The sequence below is a fragment of the Patagioenas fasciata genome, chromosome 1, assembly GCF_037038585.1.
Source record: "Patagioenas fasciata isolate bPatFas1 chromosome 1, bPatFas1.hap1, whole genome shotgun sequence".
Taxonomy (NCBI): Eukaryota; Metazoa; Chordata; class Aves; order Columbiformes; family Columbidae; genus Patagioenas; species Patagioenas fasciata.
The window spans coordinates 99,599,905-99,615,476 of NC_092520.1; the positions used below are offsets into that span (position 1 = coordinate 99,599,905).

General features: G+C 35.6%; 1 protein-coding gene across 2 annotated transcripts in view; it reads right to left on the reverse strand.

Moving 5' to 3' along the window:
* The window catches only part of USP9X (ubiquitin specific peptidase 9 X-linked), a 103,590-nt gene that overhangs the window by 30,737 nt on the left and 57,281 nt on the right, over positions 1 to 15,572 (reverse strand). For both annotated transcript variants that reach the window (XM_065860178.2, XM_065860169.2), the window contains exons 17-26: positions 14,648 to 14,743; positions 12,834 to 13,045; positions 10,901 to 11,141; positions 10,547 to 10,696; positions 10,329 to 10,449; positions 9,734 to 9,864; positions 9,194 to 9,472; positions 7,001 to 7,126; positions 4,415 to 4,540; positions 974 to 1,140 (exon numbers count right to left, since the gene is read on the reverse strand). In XM_065860178.2, the coding sequence (XP_065716250.1) occupies positions 974 to 1,140; positions 4,415 to 4,540; positions 7,001 to 7,126; positions 9,194 to 9,472; positions 9,734 to 9,864; positions 10,329 to 10,449; positions 10,547 to 10,696; positions 10,901 to 11,141; positions 12,834 to 13,045; positions 14,648 to 14,743 (1,649 nt within the window). The remainder of the gene's footprint in view (positions 1 to 973; positions 1,141 to 4,414; positions 4,541 to 7,000; positions 7,127 to 9,193; positions 9,473 to 9,733; positions 9,865 to 10,328; positions 10,450 to 10,546; positions 10,697 to 10,900; positions 11,142 to 12,833; positions 13,046 to 14,647; positions 14,744 to 15,572) is intronic.

Consider the following 15,572-nt stretch of genomic DNA (forward strand, 5'->3'; position numbering starts at 1 on the left):
TGTACTGAAAGGCTTAGACAACCTTGCAAATTTCTGATCTCTGTAATTTCTCAAAGACAAGTTAAGATATTCGTGGAACAACAGCGGAAACACCTTACAAAACTAAAGTTTAATCTTTGGTAGCAGTTCAAAGCACTGCTAACTTTAAATTTAATAACGACATAGGAAAAACTTTCCACCTGAATGGCTTCTAGAAGTACACCCTCAAATACTTCACAATTTCAGATGGGCTAAAGTTCCAAGACATACATCGCACACATGCTGTATGACGCAGATGCTGCCTAAGGAGAACTGTAGGAAAAGCTTGGAGACATCAAGAGATCCCTGAACTCTACAGCTGGACTGCAGGGCAACTAAAGCACATCATTCTTCGCAGCTCCTGCTGGTTTTCCCTGTCTGTCCATTCCCCAACAGTGCCAAGGGTTCCACCAAGACCCTGCTGCTGCACCAGGTGACAGCTCCACTGTGACAGCTCTATGTAATACATGTGAGTCTCGTGAGGAGTCACTAGGGTGCCATTACAATGCAAGAAAACCAGAGGATTAAGTCTTAATTTCCTCTCTCCTCAAACTGCTAGTACTGTATCTTGTTTTTATGTATCAGAAAAAGCATGGAAGTTCTTCTATACCTAAATAAACATTCTAATGTAGTGAGTATTCACATAGTTTCCAAAAAAACATAAAAGTACCTATTATTTTATTCTAAATACATTGTTCTAAAGCCATCAGTAGCACATTATCAGGTATCCATCTGGCTTGACAATATTCTCCTTAGGAGTACAAGGAAGATGGGACTGATACAGCTACCACTTTACGACAGGTATTCAAATTACAGATTTATATTGCTAAACAATAAATTAAGACAACTACAGAAAAAAATCACTTCAATAGGAAGTCACTGCTCTGCATTTAGGCTTTACATTAAGCTTGAATTGTAAAACACATGTGATTAAAAGAACACCACCAAAACTTACTTGCTGTGGCAGTGCAATAGCAAATCAATGATAAATGTCTGCCATGCTTTTTCTTTACTGAGTGCATCCAGTGCGGTTGGAATCAAAGCAAAACACAGGGTCATCACCTCCAGTGCTTCACAGCAAACTTGTTCATCTTCCATGTCTGGTTCATTTCCTGCATTTGTCTATGAAAACAAACAAGAGAGCACAAAGTGGATATCGAAAAAAAAAAACCACAAAACACACCAAGAAACCCAAGTAGCTCCAAGGTATATACACTAAATATAAACACAAACCACAAGTTTGTATACTGGGTGATTATCAGTGCCAAGTATTTTATGCGCTCCACTCAGATGTGATTCAAAGCACTATCTGGGATGACCTGAACTTCCAGTACTGTGCTTCTCAAAGGTGGATTCCAAGTATGAACTTAGGGAGCCAGAAGTCAAACAGGAAGTTTGTAGGCAAAAGTTACATCAGTTAGTACTGTTGGGTTTTTTTGCTGGTTTGTATTTGGTTTTGTTTGGTTTTATTTCTAAATAAATGGATTTTTATTTTATTTTTAAATAAAATAAATGGTTTTCTTTACTGCTCAGAACCTGGGGTTTAAAGCTTTGGAAACAGTTACTACCTAAAACACAGAAAGGCTATACTTTTAAAAAGCTTTGATAATCACAACTTATTTGATCAAAAACATCTTAAGACTGTTAGAATTTATTCATCACTATTTTCCAGATAAATGAAACAGCTGAACTAAATCTAAATCATAGTTTCTGTGGTGACTTTTGATATACGAAAGGATATTTCTAATTGGTATATAGGTTATTCTTTCAATTAAACACTTGAATCAAGTGAGTGGATTTTGGTACACTTTTCCATAATAAATACTTTGCGAATAAAAACAAGCCCTCTCCTCCATCTAAGCCAAAATTAACTAGCTTGAAGAAGTTCTGAAGAAATTGAATGTGAGCAGGATTCAATCTTAATTCATCAGTAATCATGGCTGCAGGTTAGCAACATTAACCAGAGGTATAAAATAAATATTTGTTTAATATATGGAAAAGTATCAAGATTAAGTAGGCAGAAAGAAGGGATTACAATGCAGAAGAAATAACTAATTGTAAACAGCAGCAGCAGATTACAATGTATGTCTCAGTCTGGCAACAGAAAGTATTTTGTCTTTGCATAACAGATGAAAATCAGAGACAGTCACTAGCAATGCAGTAGGATGTGGTAACTCTGACACATCTCAAGATATACAAGTAAAAGCAGAATGCTTTCAGCTAGTTCAGGACTGCACACGCTCTGCACTGGTGCCCTTTTTAGAAAAGACAGTTATTTCTGCATAGGCACAGGGATCTAAGTAGAAAGGCAAAGTGCATTTTAAACTCAACAAATTCTCCCCTGTACTCAGGCACCAAGAGCTCATGGGTCTGTACAAGCAGCTCTTGCAGTATTTTAGGTGTGTTTGGGCCTTCTCCGAGCTAATAGAGAAACGGCCATCTGACAACACTGAAAGTCACAGAGTGTTCTTTAACCACCAAGAGAACTCCCATACCAGAATTTTTTGAGGCAGGAGGCAGAAGAGACTTCATAAGAATTATGATCTCATAATAACTTCTTGACTTTAAAGTTCAATTGAATTCACCATTTAAGTTCAGAAGCTTCTTCAAGTGCTCACAATATTCTTTCAGAAGTCATACTCGATGGGACACTCTCAAGTACCTCTTAAAAAACACTTGCCACAGTTGCCTTTGATATTTTTTAAGAATCCTGGCACAACATTCACGATTCCACCAAATCAGTCTGCTTTTGTTCTTAACTAACGTTTAATGATAAATCTCTACCCACAGACTTAGCAAAACGCTCCTACAACCTATCAGTTAAAAGTCTAAGGTTTAATGGTCAACTTCGAAAACGGAAAGCATTTTTCTTATAGCAATTTTTCCCCTAAGCCAGTGTTCGCCAGTCACCAGTATATTCAGTATTTATAAAACCATCATTGAATTTACTTTCTCTCACCTATAACCAAACACAATTCCTTAAATTAAGAACGTCTTTTCTTGCACTGTATTTCTCTATTTCTGTGATACTTTCCTCTCTTTTAATGTCATTTCAACGAAGTGCATTTTATTTCTTCTTATTATTACTTCAGCAATTTGTTCCTCTTTTTAGTTTCCAGTTTTTCCCTTGAATTTTTATTTCCCTTTTGCCTAGCATAAATTGAATCCAGCCGCCATTTATTACAAATGTCCATATAAAAGTCAATAAGAATGAAATAAAATCAAGCACGTACACACACAACCTTTGAAGGATGACTGATAACGCACAGCTTAAATTTCACCTATTTTAAAACTTCAATTGTTTGAAAGTATTTTTACAGAATTTAACTTACAATTTTCACCCAGAAAAATGTCAGAAAAGCACACTTAGGTATTTTTTATTTTAGGTGAATTTTCTCTAGTGCACTACTGCTCTTAAAACATCTAATGTGTACCTGTAAGAGCACATCTTCATATGCCTGGACTGCCTTGCTAAGTAAGCCATGTTTTATATTCAAGTTTATCACCTCAAAAAAACCCCCAACTTCTTTAATGAAGAAGTCATTCTCACAGCAATAGCAACAAATGTCATTATACCACTACATAAGCTAAATGGAAAGGTGTTGCATTTTGCTGAAGTAAATATTCTTCCTCTAACTGATTGTTTAAGCACAACAGCTAACACACCAAAAATAAAACCTCCCTGTATATTCCTTTCCATTTTAATCTCGGATAAGTACTGAGGAGTACTAAACTTGATTTTAAGATGAACAGGAAGATATTTAGAGAACAAAATATTTTTTTTTTTTTTAAATCACTGTCAAAATACAGATTACTATTTCCTACAACTGTAAGCAACATTCATAAAACGCAAGGTCTTATAACATGCTAATAATTTGCATAAACCACATGTGAAACCACAAACATGTTTTACATATCTACACAATAAAAGGAAATAAACTACAAAGGATTAACAATTATTTTGTTTTACCAGTGCTTCAGTGCTAATTTCAGATCAATTAGATCTTGTTTCTCATTCTAGACTACACATATGCTTCAAATCGACTTCTGTAGAATAGACCTTTTAAGCCTGCATACTAGAAAAATCACCATTGCAAGAAATGCTTATTTCTTATTTAGATATGGAATCCAACTGGGCTGAAAACATGTTACAGAAGCTTACAGTACTGGTGCGTTTTTGAACTGACACCAGATTCAAGGTACAATTAAATTGCTACCAAGAAATAGAAAACTAAACTGTGGTATGACAACCGACATATACCGGACTCCAAAATACATAATCACCAAGATACCTACCTAAAAGCTCATCACACTCTAAGCCTGACCTCGTTGACCCTGTTCCTTTTGTAAAAAAAGGAACAGTTATAAAGAGAAGAAGTTGCTTAGGAATTCTTACCTTTTCATAGATTTTACTGATTTCCTCATTTGAGCTAAAAACCAGCTGAACTGACCCACAGCCTGATGCCCAAACGATTTTTTGTACTGCCCTAATAACACAGATATCAGGGATGTATTTTGAAGCCTGAAAAAAAAGAGAAATAAACCAAAGCAAGATTTAAATGCAGTTGTAAGTAACATTACAGTGGATACAAAATTCTAACAAACGTATTTTATAGAAAGTTTAAAATTTTAAAACTTATCATACAATTTTTCCTTAAATAGAAAAAAAAGATGTTGAAAAGCATTTGTACTTCACTTATGCAAAACTTCCTTTTTTAACAGAAAGCAGCATGTATGTTACATTACTACAGAATCTTAAATTGCAATGCTACAAGTACCAGGAATTACAAGAAAGTTAGCATTTTTGATAAATAACCGGCAACTTTGATTCTGACTAAGAAATAGCGGAAACTACCAACTGCAATGATAAAACATTCTTGATTTGGTGAAAAAAACACAACCCATGCAGCATGCACCTGGAAGGAAGCCAGCCTCTGAAGTAATGTTACAAATTGAAGCTGTTTTGGGGTTTGTCCCCTCCATGGTATTTATTATGCTTCCTCATCGTTAGCTAGACAAACTAATGCTTATCAAGTATGTGATTAATATATAAAGGAATTGTTCTATATTCAAGTTATAGAGGGTTCAAAATTAGTAAGAACACAGATCATGTATCTTATGAATGCAGAATCACTCTTCAGTATTTTGGGCATGGTCTGAGTTAACATCCAGTATACAACTGCCACTACTTAATAGTTTGCATTGACTTTAAAAAAAACCCCTAAACCTATTTGCAGCCTGTATTTGAAGTAGAACTGTCCAAATAACAGGCAACCTTTAAAAGCAGATGACAGACAGTTCTCCAAACTTCCACGGTTCATTTTTCTAATGCTCAGGCTTAATAAGAAACCAAGTCACTAAGAAGCTTAACTAACAAGCTAGTTGCATCAGGAAACTTGCTGCTGATATGGAAATAAACATTAGTTACAGGACAAATAATAGGTATTTCACCTTTGTCAGAAACAAAGCAACTGTACGGGAACAGCATTACAAGAAAAATTTGTCACATAGAAATTTTTTTTTATATCTCATTGTAATTTTAAAATCTTGTAGTATCAAAATTTTTTTAAAAGGTGAAAGATTTCTTTCTGTGCTGTAGTCTTCTGTCTGGCCTAGGGAAACCATGTCAGATTTTTTTTTTTTTTTTAAATTGTGAGGTCTATTGAAGAGAGGCTTTGGTATCAAAACATTAAGAGAAAAAAAAAATCAAAAGGCAAAATGAAATACATATGAATGAAATTTATATCTACAGCATTTTTCATAAATTCAGAAAATTACAGACAATACTTTAAGAGCAATGCTGTCAAAGAAATTCAGATTTTGTTTGCTTGGATGTGCCTGGTCAAAGAAAAAAAAATCATTTATTTTTTAGAAGTCCCCCAAAAACAACACCACCACAATTAAAAACCTTTCTTCATACCCCACCTCAAAAGACATCTCCTCTGTGGAACAAATTTAAATAAATCAGAGTTCAACTAGCTGATTTTAGACATAAAATCACCTATGGATGCAGTACCACCACTAACGGAAGGCAGATGGTTCATTCTTGCAGTCTAGGACATTGTGCTCTCTTTAAACACTGCTCGTTGCTCAGAAGAAATAGTGTACTTTTCAACATTAAGATGAAAATACAAGACTAGTTTTATTTAGATTGTTCAGAAATGTTTGGAGATCGTTTTGCAGAGATTATAGTCTATAGAGTCCAGAAAAAAAAACATTCACTGCTTCCATACTGGAAACTGAGTAATCCTCATTCACCCTGGAAGGGGCAGTTGAAGTAGCTCCAATATTGGCTTCTGGTGAATTCAGCGGAGTTAACTAATGTATTTGCTGACACGACTCGTAATTCCAAATCCAAATGAGGTTGTGTCATACCATAGAGTACTACACAGATAAGACTATTGTATTTCTAAAGCACATGGTTTAACCTTACAGAGCTCCCCAATCCAATTTTTCACTTGTTTCATTAATGCATTTTCAATATATAAAGATATACTGGCAACGGTGTGAGACTTATCTTTCAGCATTTGAAAATCATGCTGAAAATTTAAAAGCTCCCTCCCTTTTTCTATATTCCTCTTCAGGAAGAGAATGTTACTCAGAAACCAAAAGATAAAAGACCAAAACCAGAAGAATGTACCACAAAAATGTTTTCAAAATATCCATTAGCTTTTTTAAGTCTATTACATCAATTTTCTGAAGTTCTGACCTAAATGTAGCAATATTCATAAGCCATTAAAGAGCTTGTATGGAACCTGCCTAGTTCACTCAAGCTTCTTCATGCTATTAGACACTGAACTTCATCATTTCATATGGAAACAACTATTAAATATTTTAATTAGTTTTATGAACCACATGAACATTACCTAAAATGTTTCATGACATTTTAGAAGGAAAATCCATGTCTTAAAAAGCAATAAATTTAGGGATTTTAAAAAAATACTACAGAAAAAAAATGTGGTACAGAAAGGAATTCACTAACCTCATCAGATATTTGCTGTGCAAGACGTATTGCTACATTTCTCAGCATGCATTCTGAAGTTGGATTAGGAATGTTTTGTAGGGCATTTTGTAGCACCACTGCCTGGTCATGCGTAGCCTGGTTTATCTGGAAGAAAGTATTTCTTGTACTTACTTTTACATGGAAAAAAGCAAGGAAGAAGATATGAAAATCTAAAGTTACTTGGAAAGGTTTGATAGAAGTAGATAAGATCTCGGAATGAAAACTACTTACAGAAACTGCAAACACCAAGAAAAATAAGCCCCCTTATTTTCAAATAGATACCATCACATCTGAAGACTCTGTATCCTACAGTATACAAGCATAGAGTACAAGTAGCTAATAGAAGTGGCACTTGCTCAAAACTACTTATGTTTGGGGGTTTGTTTATTGATCAGATTATTTCAAGTTAACAGAACGTTGAGAATTACAATGTCTCCTCCCGTTTCTGTTGATGTAGGAAAGAAAGGCTTTGCTAAAACAATGTGCCTCCCTCTGGACTAGCTAATAGTGTCCAGACAGAACATGGCTGCAGTGTCCATTATAGCTGAGTACATTTGAAACATCTGAGTTAGATCAGTACTGAAAAATTCCATTCCAAATTATTCCTCCTGTTCTTTATCATGCTTTTACAACAGGAACAGTAGCAAGATAAGTTTTTATCTTTTCTGAGTTGGTTTGAACAAAGCATTTCTTCTCCTTGGGCTGACAGAGCTCCGTAGTTTTGACGGTTCAGATCTGAAATGGCTGTTTCCTTCTCATACACAAACTTGCTTGAAAAGACTGTGTGCTGTGGTTACACGTTAAAACTTCTTATACAAAAGAGTTTCTTCATTTTCTAGTACCATTTCATCCAAAAAACCTGTCTCAAATGCTGCTCAAAAGACACTGTGAAGTTGTTCTGTAACACCTAGTGCTGGTCGTATCCTGTTTGCTTTGTCAGCCTCACTAAAACACTTAATTTGGGGAGAAAAACTACAGAACTCCCACTGAAGACTAATAGAGCTTACATAGTCAATTAGCTATTGGAAATGAGCTGTGAGTGACCAAATACAATAATGCATGGGGCAAACCAGGATCTATGTACCAGAATACTATGTTTAACAACATTACTGATTCAACTTTCTATGAAAGCAAGGAAGAAAATAAAAACTTAAAAGGCCCTAGTGCCAGCAGGAGACCAGTAACTAGAAGACTACAGACTCAATCTTGCTTACCTCATTCTCTTAAGGACTGATAGAAAGACAAGCCAGAAGTTTATGCTATGGTACTTATCCTTTAATATAAGATAAATGAAAAGGTATTTACAAGTCTCACCTCCATCCCAAGGTATAAGCCTATTGGTGCGGAAGCAGTAAAAATATCAAGACCAAAGTCCTTCAAACAGGACGATGATGACAGCATGAAGTTTTTTCCAACAAATCATTTAACAATAAAGTTAAATGTTTGCAACAGTAAACAGTGAATGCCAGCAGTCATGGACAAGTGTTACACCTCCTAAGTGGTCAGCATCAATCTGTTTGCAACAGACCCACATGCATAAGATCTAATATTATAGACATGTGAGATCACAGTTCAGAACACCTGTGTTACACTTTTCCAACTGATAAAACTTAGGGTAGGACACCTTTCAACTATCAGCATTAAACTTAGCAATGTACCTAGCTGTACCCTGCAAGAATTTTCTACAAGCAACGGACAGAATTAGGAATTTAGCAAGCCAAGGACTTGTTTTTCTGAGAAAAAGGGCTGGCATAATTCAGCATCAGTTCTGTTGGTTTGTGCTCTAATCATAAACAGGAGATACAAGAAATTCAGAAGCATATCCTTCAACAGACTCAACAGCTCAAAAGAATCAGAATTCACACTTATGGGATAGACATACTTGAAAACGGAAAGTCACCCGTACTGACCATCATGCAAACCATTGAAAATCATATATACAGCAAGTGGATCTCACACCTAACTTTTCTATTGTCAGAAAGAAACAGGATGTGTTTAGTTAGTTGAGCTCTTTTTTTTTAGAATAATCAGACAATCTTATCTGAAAGTACCATGAGTTCTTGACATGCAACTCAGTGAAAGAGAATGTCAACAGAAAGCATAAAAATGTTGCTGCAGACAAGAGCAAAATCAGAATACATTGCCATCTGTAGCAAGGAATATTTACATTACCGGTGAAATTGTACTTGTGCCTTCCACAACTGGCTGACAAGCTTCTGCCACAGCTCGAACATGGCCATATCCAATTGCTGTTAGTAATAATTTGGCTATTTTTAGAGCATTAAGGTAGGCACCCCTTCGAGTTTCCATATCTGCATTTGGCAGGAAGTTATTTCTAGTCAGCATGCTCAGTACAAGAGGCAAACCACCACTTTTTAAGAAGTTGTACTGGAAGTCACTGGCATCTTCTCCCAGAGGTGCACTGGCAGGCATTAACAAGGCATAAACTACCTGTAGAACAAAACACAGCATTAACTAACATAAATGCTCTAGCTTAAATATAGATGATTGAACATAAGGCTATTTTGGAATACTACTTAAGCAATGCTTTGACAGAATTGGCCATATGCCAGTTTATTCCAGTAAATTGCTAAGTATTTTCAGTTGTTAAATTTCGAACCAGAATTTGATCTTAGGCTTCCATACTATTACAGAAAGGATTGCCAAAGAGAGAGCTGAAGAATTTTAAAATACAGGCAAAGAATCACAAACCTCTGTTAGATACAGCACTTGTGAGGCAGAAGGACCAAAGAATAGAGAATCCAGGGATGGACTAAGGCTGCTTTCCCCAAGCTTTGCATGATCTAAACAAATAGCTCTTAGTTTCTCAACTGTAGTGTTATCTGCAATAAAAATAGAATTTATAAACATTTTGTAACAAAACTACTCCAGAACAAGACAGTAATATTTACAATTATAAATCTGAAAAACATTAAGTGTTTCAGAAAAATTGCAAAAAATCTGACAGACAAGATCAGACTATGAAGCATTCTGCAATTATTATTTCTGTCAGTACAAATGTGATCCTGTTAAAGCAGAGCTACAAAATCACTTCAAAATATACTTTTTCCCATTTTCAATGCACTGAGGCACTGAACCCCAGTACCAACTGCAAACTACACAACTTCATTTGACAGACAAGAATTAACTATTTGAAAAATACATTTACAATCCTAATTAGGATGTCATAAATTACGTTATCAATAAATTACCAGAAAGTAGAAAATACTTCTTTATTTTAATATAATATGTGAGAAATTACTATACTGGGTATTACAAGATAAAACAGAATAAAATTAAGTCTAACCTGGTGGCATGAGCTTCATAAGAACACGTGCTCCATCTCTAAGAGGTGGCATATTTAGGCTACTGCCCAGGTCTGCAACTTGCCAAAGAAAAGAGATGTATCGAGGATGCAGTGACATGATCTTAAAATAAGCAAATAAAAAAACATAAAAATCATTAATTAAAGACAAAGTATAGGGAAAATATGCTTTTAAACTGCTCATTTCAGCATATGCTTACCACTCCAGGCAAACAGCTTTCAACTTCTGGATTTGGGCCATCGCTGTAGTGATTGCCATGGTTGCCTGGAGAACCAGTTGAAGAGTCAGAAGAACTATCTGGACTTGATGGCATATTAGAATTTATCTGTGTAAGCTTAGCCGTAATTAGCTGAAAAACAGAATCAGAGTTTTAATACTACGCAAAAATTAAGATTCTTTATTAAATAAGTATCTGATATAACATTAATGGCATAATACAAGCAGGAGGAATGGAAATATTTCAAAAGAATAAGTGATTCCATGCATGGTATTTTTCAAGTATTTATAAAAGGGAAGTGACACCTCAATTGACATAAATAACTGCAACACTTACCGTTTTATCTTTGAGATTCAACTGCCCAATTAATTTTCTATCATCTGCAGGGTCCACCAGCTCACCACCAATGAACAGTTCTACTTTTGTGTGAGCACTATTGGCTTTAATACGATTCAGAATACAACGCCGGACTTGGCCAATTGTGTCGTTTGTATGAGACCAAATGTCCAAATCTTCTACCTGCCGGCCTTGGTTTGGAAAACGAACTACTAGTGTGATATGTTTACCACGGAAAGCTCTGAAAATAAATGAGATAAAGTTATTTTTGCCCTCACGGAATAAATTATTTTTCCTGCTGCATTTTGTGTTGCAGATACTTCAACATCAAATCTTTACATACAGTGATACACTCCAGCATGAGTTTATTTTGTGAAAGCTCAGGCAATTAGGCACACATAACATACACAGAAACTTTCAAGAAGCCACACTCGGCGCAAGTGCATTAAACATACGGTCAGCTTTACTGTCAGGTTAGGAACACTGACAGAATTTTAAGAAGCCTCTTACGAAGCCTGAGATATTTTCTCTTGCTTTTAATTTCCTGATCAAAATGTGCAAATAAAGTTCAGACTGGCAACTACGCTTTGCTCTTTTAGCAAAACAACTCAGTTTTAAATACACCAAAATCAGAAAAAAACATAATGTCACGAAGTCTTAATGCCTTCTGTCATAAGCTGTTAAAAGTTTTATAGTAGAATTCCAATTTTAAAAATCAGAATGCTTTTAAAAAAATTAAAAGAAGAAAAAAACATTTTCACAACAGCACTGGTCATACTTTGCACTATGGCAGGGAACTCATTAGGAAAGATGCGGCCAGATAAGCCCAACAAACTAATCCCATGCAACAAAAGACGACAAAATTCTCCACAAAAGCTCCTTGCCAACAAGACCTGGGAAAAAGCCTAATCAAATAAGCAGCCCATATAAAAAAGATGCACCCACAATTGACAAGAGAAGTTAGCACTCATCAACCAACACACAATAAAAATGCTCTAAGAGCACTGCAAATTACTGACAGACCATGAAGAAACAGCCTTCTCTTTGATTTTCTTGACAAAAAGGCCATTTAAAATAAGAGAACAACAAACCCCCACCACGTCTAAAAAAAATCTAGCTGCATCATAATTCTATAGCAATCTCAGTGTATTCCTTACATATTTTTGAGACCTCCTTCCCACAGAAAGCAGCTACTAATACTGGAACATCTGAACAGTTTTCTGTTCTACTTTCCTCTCCCAGGAAATAAAGGTGTTTTTGTTGTTGTCGTTGGGGTTTTTTGTGTGTGAAAACACCTACACAATATGGGATTTAAGTGTCTCCTTTTTCTTTGTACCAAAGACAGTTACAGAAGGAGCAACTAGGATTTAAGCTAAGTATCTACTCAAGGACAAGAAGACTGAAGGCATACAGAAAATACACTTTCAAAGTGCTGTTTTCTTCTTCCCCTTTTTCTGAGGAATTTACACAGAATATTTCACTTAGAGATAATCCTATATTTAAGCTTGCAAAGTAAGATTAGCATCTCTGGAAAATGAAAATATAAACTAACATGTTTTTTTGTATGACAGAACTAAGAAAAACAAAGCAGCTTTTCCCATGCTAACTTAAAGAATGGTATTGCTTTTAAATAATTTTCAGAAAAAAAAAATACATCCAAAACAATATAGCCACAAGGTACGTCGTGTTATAGAACAAAACGTCAGAAACAAGTTTATTCTCAGGTCGGCTGTCCTCTTCATACATGCCTGTATTTGCCTGATATTTCCATATATTTTTTTTTAACTACAGATCAGAGTTTCATGTATTAGCAAAGAAAACTGAATTTTGACATTCTATAAATGCATTCCTTTAGAATGTAAAAATCATAACGACATTAGTAATATTTTAGTTAATAGAAATAAAAATCACAGTAGTACAGCTTCACACATACCTTGACATTGGTAGAATAGTTCTCTCCTCGTGGTAATCACTGTCACATTCATTTATATACTCTCTTAAAACAGTCAACACTCTCACCATTCGTATTGCTTCTTGTCTTGCACAATTGATACTGTCTTTATCACCATCCAACACACATAGTGTATCATAGGAAGCTTTCAGACGATCAAAACAGGACTGAATGAAGTCTTCATGAATCACTACCTAATTACATTAAAAAATTGGTTCAATTACAAGAAATATTAAAAACTACATTTTCAGTAGGATAATCCAATGGTAGAAATAAAAAAAACCCACAAACCCAAAACAAAACCAAGTAAGTTACTCTATAAAGCTGTTTTACTCCACTTTAAAATAAACTCTTACTGATAAATAGCTTTAATTTAGTGTGTGCTGCAAAAATCTTCCGTGTCATCAGTAGCTGTAACTGAACAGTGTAAACTTGCACTTAAAAAGAATAAGTGAAAGCTTGCACAGAGAACACTAAATTGAACTTTGCCTTATTCACTTCCTTAGACTATGTTAAAGAATCTCGAGCTGACAATCTATGACAGGTCAACTTAGTTTACACCAAGAGTGAACAAAGAACATTTACAGACCACCAGAACAACTATCTCCACCCTTCCACACTCCCTTCAAATCACTCAGTTTCAGATACACTCTTTTGCTGCATAAACTCAGAAATGGGTTTTGATCTAGATTCAGAATAGTGGCAGGTACAGCAAATCATCTCCTTCTGCCTCATATTTAACATCTCCTTGCTCCTGACCCAGACTGACATATAACCTATAGTATCACTGTAAAAAGTCTCAACAGAAGCATTTACAGTCACAGCTATCACAGTCCAGCAGCCCCTTTTCTTACAGGCAGCTGAGGAGCAGAGGGGTTATCAGCACACTGAAACAAAATACTTGTGTGCATGTTAAGTAAACCCAACACTTCCCCGAAGTGTTGGACCCAACCACATGCAGATGGACAGATACATGCATGCTTAGCAAGCCCAGACCTACAGCATGAAAGAAGCATACAGCCCATCTGCCACTGCAGTAAGATATAACTTGAATGGCTGTAAATGTACAACCTAGAGCAGCTGTGCTGTATCTAGCAACTTGCAGCTCTGAACACTATGAAAGTGTTTTTGAGGACAAGTATGAAAAGCTTTAAGAAATATAACTGGCAAGCTACCAATTGGATATTGTCTGGAGGACAATATCCCCATACCCCTTAAACTGTGAAATCACAACAGTTCACTTCCTCTGTCCTTTCAGAAACTTGTCAGTTCACTGAAATGCAGCTCCCAGCAACTATCAATGTAGGGAGAAAATATCTGATCTGCTAGAGCTCAATTTTGCCATTATATGGAAACTCTGTGACCCTTTGTAAGGGACATGACATCAATAAAGATTGGATTAGCTTGTGACAACCCTCAACAGACCCATCCAGTGAACATACTAGTACAATAAATACCAAAACTGGAGGTTCAACAGAAGGCTTACCTACATATAAGATATGAGCTGTTTTCTGAGTAGAAAGAACAAACACAATAGATCAATTTAATATGAAAAATTTTTCAGGGTTCAGTCTGCAAATACCAGAAAGAACTCTTAACTCTGCATCTGACCAGCAGCTGATGGCTGGACTCAAGAGTATACTCTCCAAAACCAGAAAACTATTCCCCGTTTTCAAAGCTTTCAGATACAAAATTACCACCAAATTGAATTTTATTCCTGCTTTTCTATCATGTTATATTCCAGGCTTCTTGTTGCTTGTTTTGTGTTGTCGGGTTTTGTTTGTTTTGTTTTTTACCTGATTAACTTGTAACCTCGGGCCAAGATTAGTATAGATCTCTTTAAGAAGATCTATTGCTCTGTTCGCGATGTCATCATTTCCCTGAATCACAACCTAGCATAACACAAAAAAAAAAGGCATTAGAACTTCTTACAACTTCCTGGTATAAAATTTAAAACCAAAACAACTACTTAAGTATCTTAACACAACAGCGTGTCTGATTATTTTATGAGGTGAAAGTGACTAAAATGCTTAGTTACAAAATACAATCAATGCACTTTAGACTGAAATTACATGAGTCAAAATTAAGAATTAACTAGTTCAAAAGAGTTCAGAGTTAGCAAAAAACCCTAGGGCTTTATGAAAAGAATAAAAGCAGTGTTTATATATTCATCTTCACATTTCCATTTTCACTAGTTTCAGAGAATAAGCCAACTATTTTTTTCAGCTGCTTAAATAATCTACATTACCAGAATTAAAAAACATAATTTTAAATGGTTGTGAGTGGGTGGAAAGGGGACAGGCAAATGAGTTCCGTTTCTAACCTGATAATCTAAATTGTAATTACCAGCCACCAGGTCTGAAAGCAGCCCCTCCATATAACCCCTGCAGGATACTGGGCTGAGGGTTTGTGAGTTCCGTCGTGCTGCCAAACCGCTGGGCAGATCCACGTAAGTTGATTACCACAACTAAAACATGCTAGCATTATGTGGGCACTTTGTACGCAAACACTGTGTGAAAACTTCTTTGTTTAAAAATTGTGATCTACTTTGGTTTTACCTACTATCACCATGATTAAAATACCTAATCCTTCAACAAACCACAACCACAAATACCAAAGACTGCTGCTTTACGTGCAGCACATTTTACAAAACACAGCCATGATACTCATATCACAATGTGCTACTGCAGGTTCTAACACAGCTCTTGAAAACTGGAAATA